The sequence below is a fragment of the Dermochelys coriacea genome, chromosome 6 (assembly GCF_009764565.3).
Source record: "Dermochelys coriacea isolate rDerCor1 chromosome 6, rDerCor1.pri.v4, whole genome shotgun sequence".
NCBI lineage: Eukaryota > Metazoa > Chordata > Testudines > Dermochelyidae > Dermochelys > Dermochelys coriacea.
Window position 1 is genome coordinate 95187617 of NC_050073.1, and position 17402 is coordinate 95205018.

General features: G+C 40.8%; 1 protein-coding gene across 3 annotated transcripts in view; it reads left to right on the top strand.

Annotated features, from left to right (window-relative positions):
• Positions 1–17402, top strand: part of SPATA7 (spermatogenesis associated 7) — an 85514-nt gene that overhangs the window by 19258 nt on the left and 48854 nt on the right. For all 3 annotated transcript variants that reach the window (XM_043516068.1, XM_038407995.2, XM_038407997.2), the window contains exons 2-4: positions 11528–11602; positions 13156–13248; positions 16695–16742. In XM_043516068.1, coding sequence (XP_043372003.1) covers positions 11528–11602; positions 13156–13248; positions 16695–16742 — 216 coding nt within the window. The remainder of the gene's footprint in view (positions 1–11527; positions 11603–13155; positions 13249–16694; positions 16743–17402) is intronic.

Here is a 17402-nt window from a genome sequence, read left to right on the forward strand (position 1 = left end):
GCCTGTCCTGGCTTCACGCAGCTCCCGGAAGCGGTGGCATGTCCCAATTCCGGCTACTAGGCAGAGGGGCCAGGGGCCTCTGCGCACTACCCACACCTACGGTCGCTGCCCCCACAGCTCCCATTGGCCGTGGTTCCCGGCCAATGGGAGCTGTGGACCTGGCATTTGGGGTCGGGGCAGCACATGGAGCCCCTGTGGCCACCCCTGTACTTAGGAGCCAGACATGCCAGTTGCCTCCAAGAGCTGCATGGAGCCAGGGCAGGCAGGGAATCTGCCTTAGCCCCGTTGCACTGCCAACTGAACTTTTAGTAGCCAGTGGAGCTAACCAGAGGCGCCTTTTTTAATTGGGCATTCCTGTCATAAACTGGACACCTGACAACCCTACATGGAAACAAAATACCTTGGAATGTAGTGAATTCTCTGTCAGTCTAAGTTTTTAAATCAAATTTGGATGTCTGTTTCTAAAAGAAATGCTCAAACTGAAAAAAGAATTGGGTTTGATGCAGGAATCATTTGATGAAATTTTATGGCCTGTGTTACACAGGATGTCCGACTCGATGATCATAATTGTCTCTTCTGGCCTTAATTTATTAATACAATTTATAATGAACTAAATTATAATTATTTTGGTTTTTAAAATGTCACTACTGGTATGATATCTTATTTTAATATGAGAAAAATATTGATAATTAAGGTCTTAATCCCACAAATATTTAAGTAGATATGTAGATTTACTCATATTAATAGACGCATTATCTTCAATAGAACTTCTCATGATTAAAGTTAAGCATGTGCATAAATGTGTACGCAGCATCAGGGCTACTATTGTATTTTTATTTTAAAAACAGTGTCACACATAAAATCTTTTTCAAAACAGAAGCCTGAAGTTAACATCCTAAACCCAATATCTAAGCATTTTAAAAGGTGGTTTTCAAAGGTAACTAAATGACTTAGGAATACAAGTCTGACTGGTTTCAAACTGAAAACTTCAAAGAAAGACTATAGCCCTGTCAAAGTGTGTCATCTGTCTTGATGTGCAGAAGTTCAGGCTGTCAGAAAGTGGTGTTGGTTGTAAAAATAGCCCTGCTACTTCCTTATCAGTTTTGTATTTGAATTTGTGTTGATCTCACAGTAAGGATGTTAATGAGACACAGAATTGTCTTTTTCAGTATAGATTAATGTTTTATATATCTTCTTAAAAATTTTATGTAAACTGAAATTCTATTAACAATTAGGAAATTAATTAAGAAAGAAGCACGGAATATCCACCTTAGCAATTTAAGACTATAAAATGGGAAGAAAGTAAGAACTGGCAACAGGTAACCAAAAAAAAACATTTTAATGGAGAAATCATTTAAACAAAATATTTTTTAAACAAACAAAAAAAATCATGATTGATATCCATCCTTGCCACTGGCTGGAGAAAAAAAAAAGTGAATGATTCACATCCAGTTTTCCCTTCTGTACTGCATTGTATCCTTCATTAGCAAGCAAGGCTCACAAAAGGAAGCAATTTCAAGCATTAACAATGTACTAAAGGACCTAATTGATTTTTGATGTTTCTTATGTAATTTTGTTTACATTCTGTACCTTGGGAAGCTGCATATATGACAAAACTCTTGTGTAAACTACCCAGGGTGAACAATGCAATATCTCTAAAATTTGTGAATAAATATGTGGCTTCCTACTGCAGTTATTTGCATTAGGTATCAAATATATATATATATATCCATGTACTTATTGGAGGAAAAAATCATTTTCTGAAATGACACATTAAAATCTGACTAATTTCCTAAATAAAGCTAAAACTGGTTTATACAGTTCCCAGTTCAGTTCTACATATGTGTTAGCAAAAAGTTTAAATCTGTGGTCAAAGTTGTTTACAATGGAATCATTTATATTTACACGGAAAGAAAAGCACAGGCTGTTTGGGGAAGCACAGCCTTCCCTACCCGGCCCTCCATACAGTTCGCAACCCCAATGTGGCGCTCAGGCCAAAAAGTTTGCCCACCCCTGATTTAGATTTTTCGAAGTGATAGGTACAAGTCTTATTATCTTTATTCCCCTTCCCATCTTCCCAGAACTAGTCATCTTTACTCACCCCCTGAATATCCAAGTCCCCTAGAAAATATGCCCTATTGTCAAGCTTATGTATATTCTGTCACCAGGGAATTTCCTGAAGAATCTGCCCCTTGTGCTCCCAAATATAAGCCTTACATTTTAATTTCTAGTCTTTTGGTTGTGAAGATAACCTTGAAATATGAATGGAGTGTAAACTGACATAATGTTGTCTTCCTGAATCTATGGGGAACTATAGGGCCTGTTATTAGATGGCTTTGTGTCTTCAGTTAATTTCCTGAGCTTTGGGGCAGACCCTGTTCCTCCTCAGGAGAAAGATTCAGAGGAAACTCTGCAAGATATCTCCCTCTTCACTCTGTCTTTTGGTTTTTCCTCTGGTGGACGGCTGATTTAGATCATTGTTTTGTTTTTTACAAATAACATGTATTAATAGTAAAAGGCTGATACAGTAACACCAAATATTTCACTTGTTACAGTTAAACAGGTTTCAGAGTAGCAGCCATGTTAGTCTGTATTCGCAAAAAGAAAAGGAGTACTTGTGGCACCTTAGAGACTAACAAATTTATTTGAGCATAAGCTTTCGTGAGCTACAGCTCAATTCATCGGATGCATTTGGTGGAAAATATCACCACTGTATTTTCCACCAAATGCACCAAATGCATCTGATGAAGTGACCTGTAGCTCACGAAAGCTTATGCTCAAATAAATTTGTTAGTCTCTAAGGTGCCACAAGTACTTCTTTTCTTTTTACAGTTAAACAGTGTGCCAACTGCTGGTGAAAAAATTGTCTGCTTTTACAGACAGCTGTAATGTAAATGAATGTTGAAAAATAAAGTGCCTGATTTTCAGGGCTACTGAGGAGCCACAGTTCCAGCTGAAGACGGTGGGAACATCACGTTTGTGAACACCTTTAAAATCATACCCAAGCTGTACAATTTACTGAATTGGATCAAAATTATAGTTACAAGAATGCACAAAGGGGTACTCTTATGGTGCCTGAACTGTTCTCTCCAGGTTTCAGAGTAGCAGCTGTGTTAGTCTGTATTCGCAAAAAGAAAAGGAGTACTTGTGGCACCTTAGAGACTAACAAATTTATTAGAGCATAAGCTTTCGTGAGCTACAGCTCACTTCATCGGATGCATTTGGTGGAAAAAACAGAGGGGAGATTTATATACACACACAGAGAACATGAAACAATGGGTTTATCACACACACTGTAAGGAGCGTGATCACTTAAGATAAGCCATCACCAGCAGCAGGGGGGGGAAAGGAGGAAAACCTTTCATGGTGACAAGCAAGGTAGGCTATTTCCAGCAGTTAACAAGAATATTTGAGGAACAGTGGGGGGTGTGGTGGGGTGGGGTGGGGGGGGAGAAATAACATGGGAAAATAGTTTTACTTTGTGTAATGACTCATCCATTCCCAGTCTCTATTCAAGCCTAAGTTAATTTCATCCATTTTGCAAATTAATTCCAATTCAGCAGTCTCTCGTTGGAGTCTGTTTTTGAAGCTTTTTTGTTGAAGGATAGCTACTCTTAGGTCTGTAATCGAGTGACCAGAGAGATTGAAGTGTTCTCCAACTGGTTTTTGAATGTTATAATTCTTGACGTCTGATTTGTGTCCATTCATTCTTTTACGTAGAGACTGTCCAGTTTGGCCAATGTACATGGCAGAGGGGCATTGCTGGCACATGATGGCATATATCACATTGGTAGATGCGCAGGTGAACGAGCCTCTGATAGTGTGGCTGATGTGAATAGGCCCTATGATGGTATCCCCTGAATAGATATGTGGACAGAGTTGGCAACGGGCTTTGTTGCAAGGATAGGTTCCTGGGTTGGTGGTTCTGTTGTGTGGTGTGTGGTTGCTGGTGAGTATATCCCTGATAATGTCACGGCTAACCTGGTGGCTGAACTTTGTGACTTTGTCCTCACCCATAACTATTTCACATTTGGGGACAATGTATACCTTCAAATCAGCGGCACTGCAATGGGTACCCTCATGGCCCCACAGTATGCCAACATTTTTATGGCTGACTTAGAACAATGCTTCCTCAGCTCTCGTCCCCTAATGCCCCTACTCTACTTGCGCTACATTGATGACATCTTTATCATCTGGACCCATGGAAAAGAAGCCCTTGAGGAATTCCACCATGATTTCAACAATTTCCATCCCACCATCAACCTCAGCCTGGACCAGTCCACACAAGAGATCCACTTCCTGGACACTACGGTGCTAATAAGCGATGGTCACATAAACACCACCCTATATCGGAAACCTACTGACCGTTATTCCTACCTACATGCCTCTAGCTTTCATCCAGATCATACCACACGATCCATTGTCTACAGCCAAGCTCTACGATATAACCGCATTTGCTCCAACCCCTCAGACAGAGACAAACACCTACAAGATCTCTATCATGCATTCCTACAACTACAATACCCACCTGCTGAAGTGAAGAAACAGATTGACAGAGCCAGAAGAGTACCCAGAAGTCACCTACTACAGGACAGGCCCAACAAAGAAAATAACAGAACGCCACTAGCCATCACCTTCAGCACCCAACTAAAACCTCTCCAATGCATCATCAAGGATCTACAACCTATCCTGAAGGACGACCCATCACTCTCACAGATCTTGGGAGACAGGCCAGTCCTTGCTTACAGACAGCCCCCCAATCTGAAGCAAATGCTCACCAGCAACCACACACCATACAACAGAACCACTAACCCAGGAACCTATCCTTGCAACAAAGCCCGTTGCCAACTCTGTCCACATATCTATTCAGGGGATACCATCATAGGGCCTAATCACATCAGCCACACTATCAGAGGCTCCTTCACCTGTGCATCTACCAATGTGATATATGCCATCATGTGCCAGCAATGCCCCTCTGCCATGTACATTGGCCAAACTGGACAGTCTCTACGTAAAAGAATGAATGGACACAAATCAGACATCAAGAATTATAACATTCAAAAACCAGTTGGAGAACACTTCAATCTCTCTGGTCACTTGATTACAGACCTAAGAGTGGCTATCCTTCAACAAAAAAGCTTCAAAAACAGACTCCAACGAGAGACTGCTGAATTGGAATTAATTTGCAAAATGGATGAAATTAACTTAGGCTTGAATAGAGACTGGGAATGGATGAGTCATTACACAAAGTAAAACTATTTTCCCATGTTATTTCTCCCCCCCACCCCACCCCACCCCCCCACTGTTCCTCAGATATTCTTGTTAACTGCTGGAAATAGCCTACCTTGCTTGTCACCATGAAAGGTTTTTCTCCTTCCCGCCCCTCCCCCGCTGCTGGTGATGGCTTATCTTAAGTGATCACGCTCCTTACAGTGTGTGTGATAAACCCATTGTTTCATGTTCTCTGTGTGTGTATATAAATCTCCCCTCTGTTTTTTCCACCAAATGCATCCGATGAAGTGAGCTGTAGCTCACGAAAGCTTATGCTCTAATAAATTTGTTAGTCTCTAAGGTGCCACAAGTACTCCTTTTCTTTTTGTTCTCTCCAGGATTCCCTCATCTGAAATACACATTGGAGATGATCTTATAACGAGACATCTGGCTATAAAATGTGTGTTTTTCTGCTATTATCAGACTCAGCTATACATCACTTACAAAGTGATGGAGAACTTAGGTTCCATTTGATCAGCTCTGGATGAGAATCTGTTGACTCTATGATCTCCTCTCTGGCCCAGATTTCTGAATTATGCAGGTGCCATACCACTTCATAAGCAGCTAAAATACAAGTCCCCTGTTTCTTGATGTTTATAGTCTATGGCCCCAATCCTTCAAAGACATACCTGCATAACTAAATGTGAACAGTCCGACTGAGTCCAAATAGCCATGCTTTGCAGGATAGAAGTCTAAATTAGATCATGAACAGTACACAAAAGTAACAGAAAAGGGTAGATTGCTAGAGCAGATTTCGAGTTTATTACTTTCACATTTGTTGTTGGATACTTAGGATTTTATTTTTAAAAAAAAATTATAATTAAATTTACTATTTATATTTGTTCTAAAACTATAAATGTAAATTGTCATCGGAGGACACTGTGAAAGGAGTGTGTTAAGGATGCCTTTAAATGGAGTGGCACACAAGACAAAGGAAGCTATTCCAGCCATCAGGACAACATGGAAGATGGGTTGCAGATGAGAGAAAGAAGGCTATAAATAATATATTTACACTAGCATTTCCCTTAAACTTCCTTCCATCATATTACCACTGCTAATAATGGTGGGAGTGCTAGTATAGACTATCTGCCAGTATTTTAACCACTGTATTGAGTATGCTTGCTTAGAGCAGATCTAGGTGACATGATAGTTAAAAAGCCAGTAACCAGGTGTCCACAGTAGTGATCCCAAGATGGCTAGCCAGTGATTGTGGCAATGATGTGAATCTGCACCAGTGATTGTGCAATGGTGGAAAATTTGAAGGAAAATATTGGTGTAGACTCAACCAAAGGTGATAACTAGTTAGGAGCAGTGGTGAGCTGGAGCCGGTTCACTAGAACCAGTTGTTAAATTTAGAAGCCCTTTTAGAACCGGTTGTTCCGTGCGGGACAACCGGTTCTAAAAGGGCTTCTAAATTTAACCGGCCAAAAGTGGTGCCTTAGGCGCCGACTCCATGGGTGCTCCAGCCCTGGAGCACCCAAGGAGAAAATTTGATGGGTACAGAGCACCCACCAGCAGCTCCACGCCCAGACCCAGCTCACTTCACCTCTGCTCCGCCTCCTCCTCCTCCCCTGAACACGTTGCCCCGCTCTGCTTCTCCGTGCCCCCAGCCCCCCTCCGGCTTCCTGCGAATCAGCTATTCATGCGGGAAGCCAGGGCGGGCTGAGAAGCAGGCGGCAGCTTCGCACTCAGGCCCAGGGAGGCGGAGATGAGCTGGGGCAGGGGGGCGTGAGGAGGGCCACCCGCACCACAGCAGGTAACCTGAGGGGGGGTGCGCAGGGGAACCGCTCCCCACCCCAGCTCACCTCTGCCACCCTCAGCCTTAGTGGGAAGCTGCCACCTGCTTCTCAGCCCTCCCAGGTTTGCCGCCGAACAGCTGATTCATGGGAAACCGGGGGGGCGGGGGCGTGGAGAAGCAGAGCGTTCAGGGGAGGAGGAGGAGTGGAGGCGAGGTGAGCTGGAGCTGGGCGTGGGGGGGCGGAGCTGCCGTGGGTGCTCCAGCCCCGGAGCACCCACGGAGTCAGCACCTAAGGCGCCACTTTTGATGTGATCAGTGAGGGGAGCAGCCGCTCCCCCTGCTCCCCCCCAGCTACACTTCCCTGCCCCTAGGAGCCAGAGGGACCTGCCAGATGTTTCCTGGGAGCTGCCCCAGGTAAGCACCGCCGGGACTCCCCATCTCACCCCCTGGCAGGTTCCTCTGGCTCTTAGGGATGGGGTGGGCACCCACTACAGTGGCCCACGAGACCCTCCTGCCCAGTTCTGGGGGCAGTCGGGAGGGGGTGGATGGGGCAGGGGTCCGGGGGCAGGCATCAAGGAACACTGGGGGTTGGATGGGGCAGGAGTCCCGGGGGGTGGGGGTGGGCAATGACTCCCTTGTGGGGGGAGGAGGGAACCGGTTGTTAAGATTTTGGCAGCGCATCACTGGTCAGGAGCCTTTACTGAAGTCAGAGGGGCAATGTTTAGAAAGATACAAGTGCAGAGATGAAAGCAAGAGTGTTAATGTAAAGAGCCTTGCTGGTGAGGCTGAGAAATTTGAACCTGGTATGAAAGGTGAGAGGAAGTCAATGGAAGAATTCATTTAAACCGGGTTAAGCTGATCTGATCATTGGTCAAGAAAGATGACTTTACTTAGTGGCATTTGATATGTACTGGAGGAGAGGCAAGTCAGAGGTAGGGAAGCCAGGGAGAAGGAGCTGCAGTAGTCAAGTAGATAATTGACTATGGTAGGGCCAAGCGATAGTGATCTAAGTGCAGGAGAAAGGACAGATTTTAAAGATGTTTTAAATGAGGAACGGATAGGATATGGCAACAGCCTGGATGTGGCCCATTTTATTTATCGTAGGGAACAAATAATCTGTGTGTATAGTAGACATTCAGGATGTGAATATGTAGTAACCCAGATCACAATGTGCCTCTCAAATTATTTAGTTGCATGTGAAAATTAGCAACAGATACATCCTGTCCTTTTCAAGAGTAATAGCTTTTGCGGTACATCACAAAATAGATAGTTGCTTTAGGCTAATGGACTTGATAGCTCCTTCCTTTCTCTATTCAGGGCTCCTAGGGAATAGTCAGAAGATTTCTATAGCATTTGTGCTTTGTTTCTATAAAGCGTAACATGCCTAATTTTGAAATACGTAAAAAGCCTGTTAAACAGCTTGTATAATGGAAATATGCATTCACTTAGTGTTAAGACATCCCAGGTTTGGAAATGTTGTTATATTATAAAATGAGCATTAGGAAAAGAAGATTCCTGACAGGGATGTTGACTGTCTATTTAGGATCTATAGTATTTAATGAAACTACACAGAAAGAAATTTACTAATTTGCCCTCATTGAAATCATTACACCCATCAAAAAGAAGAAAGTCATAAAAATATCTTAAGATTTTCCCTTCTATTTTGATTTGTATTAACAGTTCTTTTAAATACTACAGCCTTTAAGAACCAAAAAGGATCTATAGTTTATAGCTAGTTTTTAGAAATCATCAAATGCAAACCAATTTTGTCTTGTTCCCCCACCTTCTCTGCTGTTACAGTCCATGTGCCAGAAGCCACAAATATAGCCCTCAATTCTGAAAACACTCACCCAAGTGCTTAACTTTAAGCATGTAAGTAGATTACCTCATCTGGTTAAAGTTAAGCAGATATGTAAGTTTTTGCAGGATTGGGGCCATAACAGAGAGTTGCTCTATCTTAGCAGTTTCAGTTTGTTTCTCTGCTTGTACATGGAGCAGATGTGCTGGGAAGGGAAGCAGTGAGGGATTTGGACTGGCAAGGAAAGGTAAGCAATCAAAGAATAAGAGGGGAGTTAAAGAGAAGCAACCAGGAAACGAGAGAGGATAGAAGCAGTAATGAAGAATGGAAAAAAGATGCAGATGAAGAAAAGGATGGTTAGTTTTTGGTGTTAACCTGAATAGTAAAAGTTACATTCCTACTTCTAATGTGAAGGACCTTGAATTAGGCGATTTAAAAACCCCCACAATATTAAACAAATAAAATTTTAAAAATACTATATATCCCCAGATAAAGACATCATTCTTTTCTTCACAATTTTTCAAATATCTTAATTTTTTTAAATTAATATAGTAAAAAGCATGGAGTGTAGTTGTACTGGAGACCAAAGAGTACAGGTGTTTGAGATAACCACACTTATTGGTTACTTTCAGCCTCTTACCTCACAGAGCACCTGAGGTGTGTATACATCTGCTTATGACCATATACCTTGTCATATGTTTTTATTTGCACACAGTGGTGCCATGTATCAGTTGTAAGGCAATCGTTCACGTGACCATTTCAGGCTCTCTTAACATCTACAGGTGAGAGAGAATGGGCTAGTTCAGCCCTTGACAATGATCATATGTTCCTTGAAATTGGCTGCAAATTATGATAGTCAATAGTAAGTGGAGCAGGTATGGTACCTTCACTTCCAGAAAGAAATCTTGTTTTAGAAGAGTCTTGTGGATTTTTTCTTTTTCTTTGTTTTATATTTTAAATCCTTGGGGTTAGCCACTTAGAGTGAAGGCTCAGAGAATGTTATTGCTCATAACAATCACATATCTTCTTTTAAAAATTGCTTCAAAAATGTGGAGTTTCACAGGTGGTGATTTTGAAGATCCTATTTACATAAGAGACAATAGATGGATTTTCAAGTGCGCTCAGTGTGCAGAGCACTTTTGAAAATCATACTGACTGTCAACGGGATAAAATATTGACCAGTGATCAATGGCTGCTGCATTTAATATTAAGACATTTATTTTCTGAGCAGAATATGTTGATTCTATAATGCTTATTCTCCTATTTCTCCAAACGACTGGTACGAGAGTGAGTAGTTACATCAACATTTGTCATAGAATAGCTGCACTGTGATTGTTTTAGATCTAAATATATCAAATGGAATCTCTACCAGTCGATCAAACTGCTGGGAAGTTGAATGATTATTTTTTTTAATGACCTCAGCCAATGCAATACCAGGTTATTTTTATACAGCATACTTTGAAACAAACTCCTTTTATTGGCAAAATGGTTTCTTATTGGAAGAGAAAGCACAGATTGTTTCCTTAAAGTGTTCAGAATTTAGCAGTGCAAATTATGGGCATGAAGCTAAATTACATCAGCATCTATCATCTGAAAAGATTATACATACATCAGTCATTTGATGTAATGGATTTAAAGTCCTTACAATAAAACATTAAAACAAGTTATACTTTAGCCAAACACAAGTTTTTATTGGGCCTTATACAGGCGTAACTGGGTGAAATTTAATGGACTGTGATATACAGGAGATCAGACTAGGTGAGCTAATGATTCCTTCTGGTTTAAACTCTATGAATCTATGAAAACATCACAATCATACTTTGTATGCAGTGTTGTTGTAGCCATGTCGGTCCCACAATACTAGAGAGACAAGGTGGGTGAGGTAATATCTTTTATTGGATCAGCTTCTGGTGAGAGAGACAAGCTTTCGAGCTTACACACAGACTCTTCTCCAGGTCTGGGAAACATACTCAGGGTATGTCTTCACTAGCAACGTTAAAGCACTGCCACAGCAGCTTTAATGTGGCTGTGTAGTTGCGGCTCCAGCGCTGGGAGAGAGCTCTCCCAGCACTGTGAAGAAACCTTCCCCACGAGGGGAGTAGCTCCCAGGGTTCGTGCACTGTCTACACTGCCACTTTACTGCGCTGAAACTTGCAGCACTCAGGGGTGTGTTTTTTCACACTCCTGAGCAAGAAAGTTGCAGCGCTGTAAAGTGGCAGTGTAGACAAGGCCTCAGAGTGTCACAGCTAAATACAAGGTGGCACAGATTGTTTAGCATAAGTAGTTAAAATATTTCAAGGGAACATTCCTTTGAAGGGACCATTCCCTGTGCTAAACAATCTCTGCCACCTTGTATTTAGCTGTGACACTCTGAGTACCTTTCTCAGACCTGAAGAAGAGCTCTGTGTAATTTCGAAAGCTTGTCTCTCTCTCATCAACCAAAGTTGGTCCAATAAAAGATTTTACCTCACCCACGTGTCTCTCTACAATCATACTTTGGTATTTAGTTAATATGGGAAGCTCATTGAACTATAATGATGTTCACATTATAACATTAAATTAAGTCCACCCTTCCAGTAATCTGATTGGGTGCCACAGATTCAAATTTCTCATAATAACTGATTTAAACAGACCTTTGCAGCTTTAAAGAAACATGTTTTGCTTTATCCTATTTGTCAAAATATGTATTTCCTTCTAATTGTTTGACATTTTTGTTTAAGTGAGCGAATACCCAGCCATTCCCAGATATGGTCCAGCAAGCCCATTTAAAGGACATTTAAGTACTCAGAGTAATGGTAAGTAATATGTATGATTTGATAAAAGGGTTGACATGGTTGCTTTGTATGGACTTGTTTATTTTCTGATTTAAAAAAAATGTTTATTTCATTAAAACCTTTGACTTAAACTTTTACTGAGGTTTTAATAATAGTAATATACAAATGAGCTTTACTGAAAGGACGTTTAGTCTTGTCACAAGTAGGTTTTATGTGTCCTGGTGCTTTTGCTGGCTAGAATACATAAAATTACAACTAAAAAGGTAAAAATACTACCTTTAAGTGTTATTTCTTATGAGCTGATGGCTCAAATAGAACGAATAATATGTATTCTAATACGATACTGAGTTTGTTTCCATTCAGGTGATGAAGAAGCTATGGCTCCCATTGAGCAAAGCACTTAAGCATATGTATAATAACTTTAAGATTGTGAATAGTGCCCTCTAGTCTGTAGACCATTTAAGCATGTGCTTAAATGCCCTGCTAAAACAGTGCCTATGTTTATAGGAACTTCTTGAACGCTGGCCAATCTAAAATTTTTGTGTCCTAAGGTATCTTAAACATGAATGACAAACATTATGTTTAAATAAAAATAAATGATTAAAAATGGTTTAGGACTCCATGGGACAAATCTGATCATGTAAGGTGCTGAGTGTGCTGAACTCCCACTAAAGTCAACATTTCACAATATCAGACCCTCACCCACAGTGTCCTGAGTTTAGGAATCTCTGTTTCCCATGTAACAGTTGGTAATATCTCTAAAAGTTCTAACAATGTGGATAACATTTTCCTTCAGACCCTCACCTTGGGGACTGGCCGGTAAATGGAGAGAAGGGACAACTAACTGAATATTGTTTTTAAATGTATTTATTTATACTGATGAAATGTAAACATATATTCTGTTGTTGGTTTGGAATACACGTTTTTAAAAGTTTGGGGTTGGATGGATGTGGTGGAAGTGGTGGAACACTGGGACTTTATCAACTCAGTATTTTAACTATGAAAATGCTACCAAACCAGCCCATTAATGTGGGAGAGACAAAGTGCATGGGATTCATGGGTGGAACACCTGGATTTGAGGCTGTCAGACATACATTATTCAGTTTTAAAGAGAGGGGAGGGAGCATTAGCACACTTTGACCACCAAATTTCAGTTTGGTTTGTTTAGAGATGCAGTATGATTGTGTAGAAGATGGAATGAGAGTGCTTAGCCACTGGATCTGGGGCTGTAGTGCAAACGAACACTGCAGGGAAAGGAGAAAAGGTAGCAGGGAGAGATGACATCCTAGAATGAAGGAGTGAGTGAAAGCCTTGGTATCCTTTCCCAAAAGTACCATGATTCTGAAGTTGTTAGGAAAGACGAGTGTCCCCTTAGGGCATGTCGCCTGTGACGTTGGGAGGCCATAGGCAAGGGCAGGCCCATGCTCTGGTTCTTGTGGCCTCCATTATGTAACATCGCCTGCCATCTTTGCAGCTCTTGTTTGGAACTGTATTTGGGTTTGAACTGTAATTAATTAATAACCATTGATCTTTACACTACTTTTTATAACATTCAAATGTGTTTAATTTTATAGCTTTTTGCATTGACTCCTCCCGGAGACTAAATAACCAGTACCTGATCAGGGATCACATGGCTGTTCATTATAACAAAATCCTTTCAGCCAAAGGTAAAAATGTCCAAACATGAAACTTCTATACCCAGTTTTAGCTCCTTCCTTCACTTTGCATTAGAATAGACCTATAACAAGAATTGGGTTGTGGAAAGTTTTTTTTTTGCTGGTTCTGTTCCTTACTGACGTCAGTTGGCTGCTTCCCACTAATAATAAATATGAAAAGTCATCCAGTAGCTTTGTGTGTGGTTGTTTTTCTCACATTAACATGTTGTTTTCTTATTCATTCAGATGATGATAGAAAGTTACTACTTTGATTTCTCTTCATTTCACTCTGTTTTGTTGCTGATGCTAAGTAATATGCTTAGACCAAAAAAAAAATCTTAATTAGGATAGCGTTGTGGCAGTAAACAGAGATTAGTTACATCAGAATAAATGTAGAGCATTTCATCTTTTGAAAACAAACAAAAGAAACCCCAAAAAGGCCTGATTTTCAAAGGTGCTAAGCACTAAGGGGTCTCATTGCAGTTAGTGAAAGGAAGATGTGAGTGTTTTAGCACTTTGAAAATTTTCCCCAGATGTTGGTAAATTAATATAATCTATTATTAATCTTTGTTATTCATACAGCAATAATAATGTGAATCATTCTTTACAGAGAAGTAAATTCAAACTTTAGAGTACTGTTTTCACAAAGCAAATGTTAGGAAGTCTGGAACTTCAGGGTAAAGGTTCCACTCACATCTTAATTCTTCTCTGGCAGAGGAATGAGCATTCATGAGAAGAATCAGGGAGATGGTTTTAGTTTGGGTGAAGATAAGGTTGGGTGAGTAGCTGTGATAAAATTGAGCTTATAATGGAAAGCTAGTCAACCACTGCCTCTTCATAATAGTGCAGTTTTATATTGGCTCCTTATGAACTAAGAATCCAACACTTTATCCTCTTTCTTGCCTCATCCATTTTTGTTTGTTGTGGGATGATGATCAAAGGAAATCAGGCTAGTGATTCTGCTAATCTTCAGTTATTAATAATCACTAAAACTCAGACTCAGAGTATGAATAAGAAGATAATGCCAATAACTATCTTTATTAAGCACAGAGGAAGCACAGAAAGGTGAATCAGAGGCTCCAGTGTGTGCTTTATTTATAATTTTATTTTTCTAAAAATGTGATAGGAGGAAGAGTACTGACTCTTTGGCTTCTCTGTGCCAATATATTGTCAGTCTATGAGTTGATGTTGTTTAGCTATAGCTTTTGCTTTTCTTTGGATCTCTGCCAAGGCATTCATTTTCACAGCATGCTTCCGAATACGCTCTCCTCTCCTGATTCATATTTGACAGAAATATACTATCATCAGTCACATTGCTTTAATATGCACTCATTCTCACCATCCATATGATCACAGTACGTGATATTATGAAAAGTTTCTGTCTGCTACTGTGAGTTCTGGCTCTCACAATAATATATGGCAATAGGATGAAACAGTAGTTGCACCATTCTAACATCCATATTAACTGAAATACATATTTCTGACCAAATGGTTTTTAACTTTGAATATCACAAGCAATCTGCTCCAGTTATGATCTGAGGAGTTGCCATTCTCAGACATTATGCAAGCTGTTCCACAGATTTCCTTAACATGCACAACCTTTTCATTTTAATCTCTTCTTCCAGTTTGGAGAGGTTAACTCCCAAGTATCTCTGTCTTGTATTGTATTTGGAAATTTTTTGCACCAAAGCACAATTCAGATTTCATACCAGCCACTACAACCTTCTGAAGCAATACCATTTCCATTTAAATTACATAGAACAGCTAATTCCCTTTTTTGTATAAATTTAGTGCAAAATGTAGTACATTTTGCTTAATTATGGCAAAACTATGCCCAAAGATTGAATATTACTGAAGTTTAGAAACTTGTGATGCTGTCCTTATGCAGTGTTTACAGTCAACCTTTCATTAAAGAATCACATGAAAAAAATTAGGTTGCAAAGCTCTGCCTAACTTTTTAAAAAGTCACATAATAGAATATAATGTGATGAATCTAGGGCAGTGACCCAAGGGTCATTGGGAATTTATTAAATATTTTGTGTGCATAGTAATAAAAAAAAAGTAGATTTTTGTGTGTGTTTGTTTTAAATTTCACAGCCTACTCCCATGCTTCATGGCATAAACTGGTCCCAATCCTGCAAATAGTAATGCAGCATTGATGCGGCTGACCACAGGGCCATCCCAGTAGCTGAAGAAGCCCTGAGGCCAGCCATACTGGCAACTGCTCTGGCAGCCCCAGGCACCTGGTCCCCGGAGCTGCCATGGAGCAGCGGTCCGGGACCAGCGGCAGTGTCAGCGAGGCCCCAGGCTGCCCCCCCAAGCAGCAGCAGGGCCTCGAGCTGGCCCCCCTCCAGCAGCAGGGGGCCCTGGGCCACACCCCCCAGCAGCAGCAGTGGGGCCCCATGCTGCCTTCTCCCTTCCCCCCCATGGGGGAACAGCAGTCCTCAGCAGTGCTCCCCTCCCCACAGGTAAGATTTAGTCACAGGTATTTTTAATAAAAGTCACGGACAGATCATGGGGCAATGCTTTTTTGTTTATTACCCGTGACCTGTCCATGACTTTTACTAAAAATACCCGTGACTAAATTGTAGCCTTACTCATACTTAACTTTAAGCACCTGAGTAGTTCTGTTGAAATCAATGGGATTACTCACATGCTTAAAGTTAAACACACATATGTTTATAGGATCAGGACCTAGTTAAGCTCAGGAAGGAATTCCTCTCTCTCGGGATATATCGTCACAACACTAGATGCATTACACTTTTCCTCCTTCTTCCAGCCATTCTCAGAGACAGGGTACTGGATAAATAATTAGCATATTCCAAGGTCATAATTCCTGTGTTGCTTCTCATCCATGCATCACTTAGGGTGACCAGATGTCCCGATTTTATAGGGACACTCCCAATATTTGGGGCTTTATCTTATATAGGTGCCTATTACCCCCCACCGCTGTCCCAATTTTTCACACTTGCTATCTGGTCACCCTAGCATCACTGCACATATTCTTAGGGCATGCTTTAAAGACAGGAATATTCAGGCTTTGTCATCCATTAAAACTCAAGGTCAGAATAAACATGTTTTTATTGAGTATATTACACTGGGGAGCAATATCTTTGGAGATGTAGTTACAGGAAGTACCATACTTTAATTACACTTCCTTTTCCACGGCTGTAAATGAATAGTACAGTCTATATTTATAGGGAATGTTCATTAAAATGCACATTTCCTGTAAAATTCAGCATCAAGAATTTTTCTTTGACATTTAATTGAATCCATTAAAACAAACCAGTGTTCTGAACACACCATAAGCGGATACCACAATGAAAAATATAAACTGTTAGCCTTTAGTTAAACAAGTCTTCCTTTAGTGATATTTTGGTAATATATTGTTCTAACCATAGCAAATATTAAGAATAGGATCTTGCATAACGCACTTCTGTTTTTTTTATTGTTTTCAGCGGCCGTAGACTGTTCAGTGCCAAAAAGCAGGTTAAACAGCATCAAATGTAAGTATTTCCTATGAGATATTAATTCTTTAAAAAGTTTTATAAAGTTAGGGTGTTATTTGCTATTAAGGCAATGATTTAATCATGGGTATTTTTAGTAAAAGTCATGGACAAGTCATGGACAATAAACAAAAATTCATGTCCTGTGACCTGTCCATGACTTATACCATAAATACCCCTGACTAAATCTTGCGACGGGGGCTGCTGGTGGGGGGCGCAGGTGGAGAAGGCACCTGGGGCCAGCAGCATCAGCTGCCAGGTGCCGCTGACCGTGGTTGCTCCACCTGGCCACCCCGGGGTCCACTCGAGCAGCAGCTGCTCCGGTCACCCCAGAGATTCGTGACTTCTGCAACCTCCATGACAGACATGGGGCCCTAGCTATTAATAAGGCAACATTCACATTTGAAGTAGGGGCCTCACAAATACAAGAAAAGTCCCAGTCCCCACCCAGAAGGGCACACAATCTAAATTCCTCATAATATAAGTGAGGCTCATAAACAGAAAAGGGAGGGAATGAGAGAGGAAGCACAAGGGTAACAATAAAAGGTCACAGTTACTCAATAAGGCATACATATCTTCATAACTCTATAACATGCCTCATTCCCCTTTTTTGTGGCAGTCTGTAATGAATTGCATCTAGTAAAATGCATCTAGCAAGTT